This window comes from Rhincodon typus, chromosome 17 (genome assembly GCF_021869965.1).
Source record: "Rhincodon typus isolate 14 chromosome 17, sRhiTyp1.1, whole genome shotgun sequence".
Taxonomy (NCBI): Eukaryota; Metazoa; Chordata; class Chondrichthyes; order Orectolobiformes; family Rhincodontidae; genus Rhincodon; species Rhincodon typus.
This window is the reverse complement of record NC_063348.1, coordinates 18,533,397-18,547,033: the sequence shown is the minus strand read 5'-3', so window position 1 is coordinate 18,547,033 and position 13,637 is coordinate 18,533,397. Positions and strand designations below refer to the sequence as shown.

Genomic DNA, 13,637 nt, shown 5'->3' with positions numbered 1-13,637 from the left:
ACACACACACACACACACACACACACACACACACACAGACACACACATACACACACATACACACACACACACACACACACACACATATACATATACATACACACACACATATACATATACATACACACACACATATACATACACACACACACATATACATACACACACACACACATATACATACACACACACACACACACACATATACATACACACACATATGCCTGCACGCACATATACATACACACATATACATACACACACACACATACACACACACACATACACACACACACACATACACACACACACACACACACACGCAGCTACACTACATTTGCCTGCGTCTTACTCTGATCCATGATGCTGCAGAAGTTGGTGAAGCATTTGTGACTGCTGGGCTTGATGGAGCTCATTTGGAGATATTCCTGATACTGGATATTGGGGCATCATTGGCTCAGCCTTCATATATATCTCTCGTGGGACATTCGGATAGTGTGCGTTGGGCAGCTGATGAGAATGCGGTGGCTGGAGATGTGCTTGAGCAGGATGTTCCAGACGAGAAGGGGGTGTCATATGACATAAATGCTCAGGCGTCATAGTACGCAGGAGATGAGACTCTGCTGAGAAAAATAAGCAGGTTTTAATGCTTTAAAAGTTAGTACGCTTAAGTAACTTCCTTTCACACTAAGTGTCCCTTCATTGTCGATTTACCTGTAAGAATTTTAAGAGTTGCACTTGCCGAAAACTGACAGAATCTGCACTGCTGTTACCCTGGGTGATTCTAAATGAGTAATAAATTTGTGAACATCAGAGCAAGTTAACTGAATCTTGGGACAGTTACGAAAGCTTATCTCTGCAAACAAATAGTATAGATCTTGGGTATCACCGAAAAGACTTTGTGGAAGATTTCTGTTGTGCACTCTCAGGACATTCACAAAGAATGTGCAATAATATTGTAGCTTTCAGCACACAAGTGCCTCATGCTGCATGCCTGACTGATAACATCGATCATGACAAAAAGATATTCTGCCTGTCACATAAGTGATAACATGGTTTGCGAATTTCAATGTTGGCATGATGCTAGGTATGGAGACAGCATGCCCCACAAGTCTATGTATTGTATCAAACAGCACGCCCCTTTGGCTGTTCACAACAGGCAATATACTAACCATGTCTAATCATGCTTGCAAAACTTCAAGTACAATGCCCAATATTGGAGGAGATTGGACAACGTTTGCTAAATAACCCTGAGTATGGTAAGAATTATGCTGACAATTAACTTAAGATTGTCAGTTGGGTTTGTGGTATAGCACACTTGTGCATACTGGAAGCTGCATATATTAACATACAGGGCCCTGATCTTTGTAGAGGGTATGTTTCAACTGATCAAAATAGGTGACAACTATTTTCTGGTTCATTCTGCAGACCAGTGTCTTGACCAATCAGAGTCAATCTACCTGGTTTAAATATAAACAAAACTTGGCAGTTAAATGTCAGTCATCATCTAGTTGGTACATTCTCCTTGGCAATGTCTACAAGTCACAGTCCATTTCTTAACCAATGAGCACAGTATAGATCACATTCAGAATAAAAATGTTTTTCCCTTTCTTGTCTGTTGTCCTAGTAAGTGCAAGTCAAAAAGCTTTAACAGAATTCATCTTTGTTCAGTAATGCCCATGTGACTTGTAAATCCACACTATTTAGGATAGGTAATGCTGAGTATTTACGTTAGATAATATGCATTGTTTTACCAGGTCATTGCCTGGATAACCTTTCAATAAGTTTCCATCAAGTCCTGCTGTAACCAAACCCCTCCCCAACATCACTGCCCTCAAAGCTTTCAGCCCCAAATCATGGAAGCATGGACTGAGACCATAGGCCAAATGTTAGGAGCTTCATCGTGCAAACTGTTCGAGAGGAGAGTGCCGTACCTCACATTTCGGGAAGGTAGCTGGGAAGTCTTTGCATTTTGCATACTGCAGTACAGTAACTCAGCCTCCTTTTGAAGATTGAATCCAAGGTTAAATTTAAAACAAAAACCCTTGATTGTGGCACAAAAATGTAGAGAAGTTGCACTGACTTACAAAAAAAATTGAAAAGGAGGCTTGCACCGCTATAAGGTGGATACTATTATGACAGAAGTTGCATGATATTAAAGCAAAAGCGATTCCTGACAAAATATGTGCAACTATGCAAGATTTTTAATCTATACGTAATTTGCAGGTTGCGTGGTTATGGTTGGGAGAGAGAGAGAGATATGCTTCATCTAGTGGCCAGAGCCTGTAACTACAGTGTGACAGTTGACAAAGTAAAGTTGAATCGAAAATATTGATATTGTGATTTACAATAGATCATGATGATAAACATGGATCACAAATCACAATTACAAAATATAATGACTATCAACAGAAATTTCATGTCCTGCGTAAGTGATTTGAGCATTGTCCAAACTCAAAACTAGGCTGCTTAATACTGACATCAGATGGGCAAACCTTTTCTTTCCCATATCTTTTCCATGTGATGTCGACTAAAGAAAACTGTACCATAATTTTTTAATTTGTTTCCCAAAACAAATATATAGAAGGCCCCTCTCTCACCCTAACTGAGACTCTGGTCTTATAAAATGATGCTACAATAGCCTAGTTGTGTAACTCTCTTTCAGAGGAGATGTTAAACTAAAGCCCCTTCTGCCTGCTCAGTTGGTTATAGGTTTCATGGCGCTATTTTGAAGAGTGGCAGAGCTATTCCTAGTGTACTGGCCAATATTCACCCACCAGTGTCACAAAAACAGATTAACTGTTCATTTTCATGTCGTTGTTTTGAATGTTTGCTTTGCACAAATTGGCTGTCACCTCTTCTACAATACACTTGTATCTGCACTTCAAAAATACCTTATTTGCTATAAGGAGCTTTGAGATATCCTCAGGCTATAAACAATGTCATATAAATGCAAGTGTTTCTTTTTTCAATACAGGTAAGAAGGGCCCAGGTTAACCTAAATTTGATACCAAACTGAGCTGAGCTGCAGCTTGGTTTCATTCGCCCAGGAAAAATGAAGAGGCAGAATGCTCACAGGAAATTCCAGCTCAGGCACTGAATAGATCGGAGGAAACAGAAAGCTCCCTTTACTTGATCTGCCCCACTGCAGAGCTAGCAACTGATTGCAGTGTAAAAGGGGATGACTGGAAGACAGGAGTAAGGTTGACAGCAATGCCTGCAGGATTTAAGTTGCCAATATCCATCATCAAACTTCTTGCAAGAGAATTGACTCTTCAGTTATGGAACCAAAGGGTGAGAATTTAGTGACTTTAGGAAAAAAGGAAAAAAATTACATTTTTAAAATCTTAGATGGCAATAAAATAAAATATCTTTTTGTATCTCATCCAAAATAGGGAGGAATGCAAACAGTATCAGAAAGCTGGAGTGTGGAAATTGCTATGAAGTTTGCAGTGTCCCAGATTTTATGATGTTTGTTCTGGCTTTCTGCCAACCTAATGCAGGGAGTTTTTCCTTGACATTACAAGGTGTACTGTTTCTTATCATTCCAAATAACTCTCTCACTTTTAAAAACACAGTTTCTTAAACAAACAGTTGTTATAAATTGCCTCTCTAATCTGGATAACCCTCTTAAAAACCATTCCTGCAAAAAAAAATTCAGAGAATAATTTCACATTTTAATGTTGCGCTCCTGCCTTGTGCCCTTTCACAATTCACAATTCACTCTCAACTTGATGTTGGACATGATGAGCAAGCTGCTGACCACGGATCTTCTAATTCCCACCTCACCCACTTCCCTTACACCAACCTTCCCCTTTGCACATGCTGTTTACAGACACTAAGAACTGCTGCCTGCTCAGGAAGGAGCACAAAGAGGAACAGCACAGGATTGGAGGCTTTGACACCTGATCAGACACTCAGAATCACAAGCTCAGACACTGGAACTGAACACAACTTGGAGTCAAATATAGAATTGGTAATGGCAGACGTCAAATGTCTATTACTACAATTAAGAAATTAAATATCAGAGCTCCATCCCTTTCTCCAAGTGCCTTTGAATGTAATGGGACTGGATGGTGCTGGAGTTAGAACTGGTCCTTCACATCTGCAATCTAGGTTCAAATCCAGTCCATGCAACTGGAATTAAAGCGACCTCTACATTCCACTTCTAATACTACCTGAAATGTCTTTGGGATAGCCTCAAAGACAGAGAGACAGAGCTCAAAGCTGAATCAAACCGACATTAAATGTCAACTGGAAAAGAGAAGCCAGGAGGTGATTACTGTTGATTGTGAGTTAATCTCTGGTGCATTAAAACTAATCCAAATGGTTGGGGTGGTAATGACAAAGTTTTAACTGATGCAGGCCTCAGTGTAATTGATGGTCAATGTAGCTGGAGTTTTACTATTCACCTAAACACATGCGGAAATGACCAGAGTGCAAATCCTTGCAAAACCAGGAAACATTTCCTTACATTGACAGCTTTTACATGGGGAGTCCAGTATGTATCAGCTAATGGCACTCCATTCCCATGTACCCATATACATCAGTACAGCTGTAACCTTTATAGGGTACTGCCATTTCCAACATCAGAATTTGAACTCTTCCTAATCCATGGAAAAAATGAAGCATTCAGTGCTCAGGAGTGTAGGAAGTAGGAAGAGCAGGCCATTCAGTGCACCAGGCCTTGTCCTGCAATTTACTAAGATCGCAGTTGATCTTATATATCAATGCTATTTGCACACATCTGCCCCATGTCCCTTGACATCTTTAATATCTAGAAAATCATGATTTGATGCCTGCACTTGCATTTTGGAGCTCAATGCTCCAGCTAATGTCCTCTCTTAATTTTGGATAGCTGTATGTTCACCAGCAAGAAGGAATCTCTCCTCTGTGTTATTTGAAGGTGTCACCTGATTCTGCAAGTGATTAGTACTCTCTACTGTTGTTTAATGTTGCCGTATTACAGGGAGGTGTGGGCAGGGCCTGAAGGAGTTTTTGCTGATATTTCAGATTCTTCACAAACCAATTGCTTCCAGACAGGACACATTAGACCTTCCCCTTGGAGTGCTGCACAATTTAGAGAATGAACAGAGGCCATACATAGAACGACAAGATTCTGGAAGAGGGAGTACAAGGAGGCGGAGAATTGCTGTCAAGAAGGAGGCTATATCCAGGCAGGATTTTTTAAAAATTCATTCACGGGATGAGGTCATCGCTGGCTAGGCCAGCATTTATTGCCTATCCTAGAGTAAACCACATTGCTGTGGGTCTGGAGTCACATATAGGCCAGACCAGATAAGGATGGCAGTTTCTCTCCCTAAAGGACATTAGTGAACCAGATGGGTTTTTCCAACAATGAACAATGAATTTGTGGTCATCATTAGACTCTTTAATTCCAGATATTTATTGAATTTAAACTCCACCATTTTCCATGGTGGGATTCAAACCCAGGTGCCCAGAACATTAGCTGCATCTCTGGATTAATAGCCCAATGATAATACCACCAGGCCATTGCCTCCACTTTAGAACAATTCTCTTATTTCTACCTCAGCAAGGAGCAATGAAACTTTATGGCCTCTCGTGCTGTGTTTGGAGGTGGGAAGGGAATTTAATTAGGTAAGATGGTGGTGTTCCTGAGGTTCGCTGTATTTCTGACAGGATGGCTCTTGGTCAGACTTGCCACCCTGCTGCCCCTTAAGCCTTTAAGTGGACAATTAATGATTACTGTGATGATCCTCATCCTGCAATCACTGACATTAATGCAGTGCCAGGCAGACCTGACAACGTGCTGTAAGCACAACAAGTAAAACTGTCCTGGTCTCCTAACAGACTGGTCCTTCTTTCAAAGGTAATGGACGTACACAACATCATGAAAGGGAAGGGCTCTTTGAGAAGAATACCCCCTTCCTGGGTTACCAACATCCCTTCACAACCTCTTGGAGAAATCCTCCCTGCCATTACTTCCCCATGGCCTGGATTTCTCCTCAATTGTCGGCTCCAACAGATGCTGTCCTCGCAACAGACAGACCAGCCCAGGGCCACTGCCTTTCTAAAGACCGGCTGGACTCTGATTGGAGAGCAGCTGACACAGGGTGGGATTTCTGTCCCCAGGGATCTTAATCTTGGGAAAGGCCAGAAGTTGACCACCTAATAACACTTAATAATGGCAGGAAGTCAGGAGGAGGTAGCATATGTCTCTTGTTGGCTCTCCAGTCAGCAGTCGCAACTCTGATGCCTCCATAATATCCAACCCATCATGTGAGACATTCATGCTACAGTAAGACTTCCGCATTGAAATTTGCCATTCGATGTGAAGATAACCTTAGTGATGAACTTCGGGTCCCTCCCACTGAAGTTACAGATGTTCACAATATCTTGCAGTTTGCCGTCCACAGTTGTGTGAGAAAAATCAAGGACATTCTCTATTCACAGAATTGCTGCAGTGTAGTAGGCAACCAGTGGCCCAACATATCTGCGCAATCTGTAATGTTTGCAATTCTCCAGTACTCTGTTACGTTCCCTCTAATTTCTCCTGTCACTCTATGGATCTCTGGTGTCTGTGTACAGCAGTGGCTTCTGGAATAGGAGGTCAACATGTCTGCACAGTGAGCAAACAGAGATAACAAGGTGTAGAGCTGGATGAACATAGCAGGCCAAGCAGCATCAAAGGAGCAAGAAGGCTGACGTTTCGGGCCTAGACCCTTCTTCAGAAATCCTTTCTGCTGCTTGGCCTGCTGTGTTCATCCAGTTCTACACTTTGTTATCTCAGATTCTCCAGCATCTGCAGTTCCTACTATCTCTGCACAGTGAGCAGTGTGCACACACCCTCAGAGTGACTCCACGACTTAGGTAGAACATCAATCCTCTGGCACCATCCTTGAGTCAAAGGATGACTGAAAAATTGTTGCCTGTGCACCTGAAACATTCGTTCTCATTTCCATTGGAAGTTTGGAAGGTTCTCATCTGGTCTTGGTGCCCTGTCAACTTTAAGTGTAGTCAGCCTATCCAATAGCCTCACCCCCTTATCAGTTTAAACCCCTCTAGAAACTGCATGTCCTTCTATGTTACCATGGTCTGGGTAGCATATTCTTCCCTGGTAAAGACAGATGCAAAATACATAGTTAATACTTCATGCATTCCCTCTGCTTCTCTGTCTAAATCCATTTATTTTTGTGTCCTACCAGCCTGAAACTCTCATTTTTCCACCTGTTTGCAATTTATATATCTATAGAGGACTTTAGCACTCCCTTTTACATTAGCTGCCAATTTCTTTTCATTCTTTCCCTTTATTTCTTTTATTTGTTTTCTCACCACGCCTCTGAACCTTCTACATTCAGCTTGGTTCTCAACAACGATTTCTACCTGATATCTGTCGTAAGCACAATTTTTCTTCTTTATCACAACCATCTCTTTTGTCATCAACGGATTCTGGATTTGTTTGCCCTACGTTTCCCTTTCAAGGGAATGTACCTGGAACATGTCCAAATCATTTCTTCTTTGAAGGTAGCCTATGGTTCAGCTATTGCTTCTCCTGCCAAACTGTACCTCTACAATTCTACTTTATTCAACCCAGATCTAACCTCACTCTGTTGAAGTTAGCTGTTCCCCAATTAACTTTCTTACCCTGGATCGGCTATTATCATTTTCCTTCGTTAGCCTAAATCTTCTGATATAGTGATCACTGTCCCTCAAACACTCTTCCATTGACGCTTAATCTAATTGGACCATCTCATTCCCAAGAACCAGGTCTAATCATGTTTTCTTTCTCAGAGATAGTAGGAACTGCCGATGCTGGAGTCTGAGTTAACATAGTGTGGAGCTGGATGAACACAGCAGGCCAGGCAGCATGAGAGGAGCAGGAAAGCTGATGTTTTGAATCTGGACCCTTCTTCAGAAATGTTTTCTTTCTTATTGGACTGAAATCATTCTGCTATAGAAAATCCTCCTGAACACATTTTAGGAACTCTTGCCCCAATGTGTCCTTTACACTATTACTATCACTCTACATTCAGATAATTAAAGTCCTTTGTTTTAACTACTATATCATTTTTTCAATTATCTGTAAATTCCTTGCAAATTTGATCCCTTACATCCTTTTCAGTGGCTGATGTCCATTGACTACATCAAGCAATGAAATTGCACCATCAATTTCTGACACCTTCCTCCCTTTCCTGGACCTCTCCGTCTCCATCAACTAAGTCATCACTGACATCCGTTTCAAAACCACTGGCTCCCACAATTACCTTGGCTACACCTCCTCTGACCCAACCTCCTGCAAAAATTCTATCCCATACTCACAGTTCCTCCACCTCCACCGCATCTGCTCCCAGGATGAGGCGTTCTACTCTAGGACAGATATCCTCCTACTTTAGAGACCGTGGTTCCCCCTCCTCTGTTATTAAGGATGCCTTCAACTGCATCTCCCCCATTTCCCATGCTTCTGCCCCCAAACTCTCTCTCCCCAACAGCAATAAGGATAGAGTCCCCTTGGTGCTCACATACCACCCTACCAACCTCCAAATCCCCTGGCATTTCTGCTACTAATAATCGACCCCACCACCAAAAAGATATTTCCATCCTCAACCCTGTCCACTTTCTGCAGGGACCATTCACTCCGCGACTCACTAATCAGTTCCACACTACACCCCCTGCCCAACCCCTCCACCATACCCGTTACCTTTTCCTGAAACTACAGGAGGTGCAACACCTGCCCCAACACCTCCCTTCTCACCTCCGTATAAGGCCCCAAACAATCCTTCCAATTCCAGCAGAGATTCACCTGCACTTCATCTAACCTCATCTAATTATATCCGTTGCTCCCGGCGTGGTCTCCTCTATCAGGGAGACCAAACGCAGACTCAGGGACCGGTTTGCAGACCATCTGCACTCTGCACCCACCAACCAACCCGGTCTTCACATTGCCATCCACGTTAACCCCCCCTCCCACTCCCCTGGTGCCATGTCCATCCTTGGCGTCCTCCACTGTCAGACTGAGGCCAAACATAAACTGGAGGAACAACACCTCATATTTTGCCTTGGTAGCTTACAGCCCAATGGCCTGGATAGTGACTTGACCAGCTTCAAAATCTCTCCTCCCCCAACCTGTCCATCTTCCGAATCACCTATCCACTACCCTTCCCACTGACCAACCACATTAACTCCCTCCCTGCATCCACCTGTCTCCATCTCACCTACCCTTCCCCCAGACCCACCCCACTCTCTCTATTTATTTTTGGGCTTCTGCCCCTGCACCCCAGTCGCGACGAAGTGTTTTGGCCTGAAACAGTGACTTTCCTCCTCCTCGGATGCTGTCTGACCTGCTGTGCTTTCCCAGCTCCACATTTATTGACCTTAGCTTCCAGCATCTGCAGTTCTTAGTGTTTCTTAATTGCACCTTTTACTCCCTTAGCTCTAGCTAAATAATTCTGTCTTTGTCCCCTTTTCCATATCCTTTTTCTCTAGCACTGCAACAATCTCCTTAATCAATAAATCACCCTCCCCTTTTTGCTTTTCCCTCATTTCCTAGTATCCACGAATATTTAACAACCAGTTCTCACCTTCCTGAAGCCAGGTATCTTTTATAGTCCCACCTCCATATTCCACTTGGCAACCTGCCAACAACTCACAATCTAATTTATCATTTTCTGTGCATTCACACACTTGCAGAGTAACCCTAACTTTTACTTCATCACTTTCTCCCATAATCTGAACCCACCAATTAACTTACTTTTCTCTACTGTAGAGCAATCTCTCTCTCAGTATTTGTGCATCTTGGGATTCCTTAAACAAGTTAGTTTAAATTCTCCCCAATAGCACTGGCAAAATTCCGCTGCAAGGAACTCAGTTCCAGTCCTGTTCAGGTATAAACCATCCAGCCTATAGAGGTCCCACCTCCCCACAGTCATTTGCAATATCCCAACTCCTCTATCCTGCACCAACTTTCCAGTCATCTGCTTCATCCTCCTATTTCTAATATTCGTTTGAGGCACTGGGAGCAATCCGAGTTGCGACTTCTGTGGTCGCTGTTTTTTTAATTTTCTACCTAGCTAACTATATTCTGACTGTAACTGTTTTTCTACTTATGTTGTTGGTTCTGACATGGAACATGACTGCTGACTGTTCACTCAGCTGTACAGTGATATTCTAGACTCTGACTCACTTTCCTGGATTCAATTCTGGGACAGCAGTAAAGTCTCTCTTCCTCTTCCCCAAGTGCATCGCCTATCAGTGAGCGTCTTCAGAGATAACAAGGAGTACATCTGGATGAACACAGCAGGCCAAGCAGCATCAGAGGAGCAGGAAAGCTGACATTTCCGGCCTAGACCCTTCTTCAGAAATGGGGGAGGGGAAAGGGCTTCTGAAATAAATAGGGAGAGAGGGGGAGGCGGATAGAAAATGGATAAAGGAGACGATAGGTGGAGATGAGACAGACAGGTCAAAGAGGCGGGGATGGAGCCAGTAAAGGTGAGTGTAGGTGAGGAGTTAGGGAGGGGATAGGTCAGTCCAGGGAGGACGGACAGGTCAAGGGGGCGGGATGAGGCTAGTAGATAGGAGATGGGGGTGGGGCTTGAGGTGGGAGGAGGGGATAGGTGGGAGGAAGGACAGGTTAGGGAGGCGGGGACGAGCTGGGCTAGTTTTGGGATGCGGTAGGGTGAGGGGAGATTTTGAAACTTGTGAAGTCCACATTGATACCATTGGGCTGCAGGGTTCCCAAGCGGAATATGAGGTGCTGTTCCTGCAACCTTTGGGTGGCATTGTTGTGGCACTGCAGGAGGCCCAGGATGGACATGTCATCTGAGGAATGGGAGGGGGAGTTGAAATGGTTCGCGACTGGGAGGTGCAGTTGTTTAGTGCGAACCGAGCGTAGGTGTTCCGTAAAGCGGTCCCCAAACCTCCGCTTGGTTTCCCCGATGTAGAGGAGGCCACAACGGGAACGGCGGATACAGTATACCGCATTAGCAGATGTGCAGGTGAACATCTGGTTGATGTGGAAAGTCTTCTTGGGGCCTGGGATGGGGGTGAGGGGGTAAGTGTAGGGGCAGGTGTAGCACTTCCTGCAGTTGCAGGGAAAAGTGCAGGGTGTGGTGGGGCTGGAGGGGAATGTGGAGCGGACAAGAGAGTCACGGAAAGAGTGGTCCCTCCGGAAAGCAGATATGGATGGGGAGGGAAAAATGTCTTTGGTGGTGGGGTCAGATTGCAGATGGCGGAAGTGTCGGAGGATGATGCGTTGGATCCGGAGGTTGATGGGCTGGTACGTGAGGACGAGGGGGATTCTGTTTTGGCTGTTATTGCGGGGAGGGGGTGTGAGGGATGAGTTGTGGGAAACGCGGGAGACACGGTCGAGGGCGTTCTCGACCACTAAGGGGGAGGGGAAGTTGAGGTCCTTGAAAAACGAGGACATCTGAAATGTTCGGGAGTGGAATGCCTCATCCTGGGAGCAGATGTGGCAGAGGCGAAGGAATTGGGAATAGGAGATGGCATTTTTGCAGGAAGGTGGGTGGGAGGAGGTGTATTCTTCAGTCTTCTTCTACCCACCTGCAGCAGCTATGCCACTCGTGGTGCGATGGACTTGGCTCTGGGCTACATTCCCCAGTGGTTGTAACGTGGCTGGTGAAAGGCTGCAGTGGGGGAGAACCAGACAATGTCTGGCAGCTCAGGGTCTAGGAGGCCCAGCCACAGAATGAAGTCCCTCAGAGTTGTTTGTGGCAGTTAGTGATGACTGGCTGACAGGCAACAGCAAGGGCACGGGAGGGGGAGGGAGGGTTGGCAGTTATTCTGAGATATGACAACAGCTTTTTATGCTTCACCAAGCCAATGCCAGCCTCTGTGAGCCACACCTCAGCAATCGGGTTGGAGGACAGAATGCTTGACTGCGAGCCCCTTTGCACACTGTCAGTCATCGACAGCCATGACGACTGCACTCTGAGCTCCCACTACAGCACCTACCTCTGCTGGAAGCTGTTGCATTGTTGTAGAAACTGAGGCATCAATCAACAAATGTTGCATTATGGTTGGGACCACAAGAATGTTACATTGGATACCACTTCCTCTGTAGAAAGGAAGGACCACAAGTTCTAAGGAATACCCTGTGCCAAATTGGCATAGATTCCTTACTGCCAGCATTGACTCAAGATTTTCTAACATCTGCCAATGCACCAAGTATTTTGTTGAGCATACCCAATGTCTTCTAAGCATTCTGGGATCAATGTGCTCACCAGAGTCCTCCTCAGCATCACTTGTTTGCAATCTCCCCACTCCGGCAAACTCTGTTGGACCTGCTCTGTGCCCTCACTTCAGGTCACTCATTCTCATTACTTGATCACATGCAGTTTGCACCTCTGTGAAACCCTCTAAAGTATGTGCAGTGTTAATATTTGAGTTGGTTGTGGAAATCCAGGTGCTCACTTCTTGGAGTGCCTTCATTGCCTGGCCAGTCTGTGCTTTGCGGGTATCTGAAAGGAGAAAGAAATGAGAACGATCGTGGTGAAAGGAAGTGGGAAAGTAAGGGCTACAAGATTTCACGACGTGTGGCTTGTAAATCAGAGGGATTGTGAGATGGAGGGGAGGCAGGCTGTACGATTACATGAGGACACTGTCATCTTTGATGTTTTCAGCACCTCTCTTGTCCATGATCAGTCACCACCATCTCCTCCACCGTGGGAAGGATGAGGCTGTCACCCTCCAATTACTTCCGGCTGCCTCTAATTGTGCACAACTTGTCCAGCAGGTGGGAGAGAGAGATAACTGCGGTTTTGAGTGTAATGCAGTCTGTTTGCCTGAAGTGGCTGCCCTGGTTGAATGGCTAGCAGTGTGTATAAGTTGTGAGGTGTGAATGTGATCCTTACAGGTGTATTAAATGCAATGCAGCATGTGAATGTCAGAGATAGGCAGGAGATACACTGTTTAAGTGGTTATATAATTTCCAATGTATATGCAAAACATATACCTGAATGACTGAGCAGGGTAAAGGGTTAATAGGCCTTCCCTGCCCACCATTGCATGTTCCCATATATTCCTATGTCAGGTATGATTCTAGACAGTTGAGCTGGTTGGTAGATGAGTATTGGGGATGTGGTGAGTTAAGCAGTGTCTGAAGTTGGTGAGACAAGGAATTTGAATATTCCGCCACTGACCTTGCCATTCAGTGAGGTCGTTGAATCTTGTGGTACCCTATCAGGTCATCCCTTCATTGAACTCCACATTCATCCACTTCTGCTTGGAAAATGTTTCAGGAGGGTCTCTTGGTCCCTGTGAGTACAGGACATTTCTCTTCCTTCACCAAGGCCTCCAATGCAGCATCTTCAAACATTGCAGACCATTCTCTTCCCTGTTGTGTCATTCTTCTGTTTCTTCCAGGTCATATTCAGTTCCCAATGCTGCTCTCCTTTTAGAGGTAGAGCCTAGCTTTTAACAGTGCAGCTTATATTAACCTGGTGCTAGTCATTCACATGACTGACTACTGCTCAGTTGTCCAGCCACTCAACAGAATGGTTATTCTTGGCTGGATGCTGAGATTCTGAAAAACAGCAGGCCGCAATAAAGATGAACAGGATACCTGTCGACGAGCATGGTTACTCAGGTATCAAGGTTCCCACACCTTGTTCAAATCAAACGATTTGCCTCCAATACTTTAC

General features: G+C 44.6%; 1 protein-coding gene across 3 annotated transcripts in view; it reads right to left on the bottom strand.

Moving 5' to 3' along the window:
- myrf (myelin regulatory factor) overlaps positions 1-13,637 on the bottom strand; it is a 236,290-nt gene that overhangs the window by 76,865 nt on the left and 145,788 nt on the right. For 2 of the 3 annotated variants that reach the window (XM_048607104.1, XM_048607106.1), the window contains one exon: positions 353-623. In XM_048607104.1, coding sequence (XP_048463061.1) covers positions 353-623 — 271 coding nt within the window. The remainder of the gene's footprint in view (positions 1-352; positions 624-13,637) is intronic. The other variant, XM_048607105.1, reaches the window with a different exon arrangement.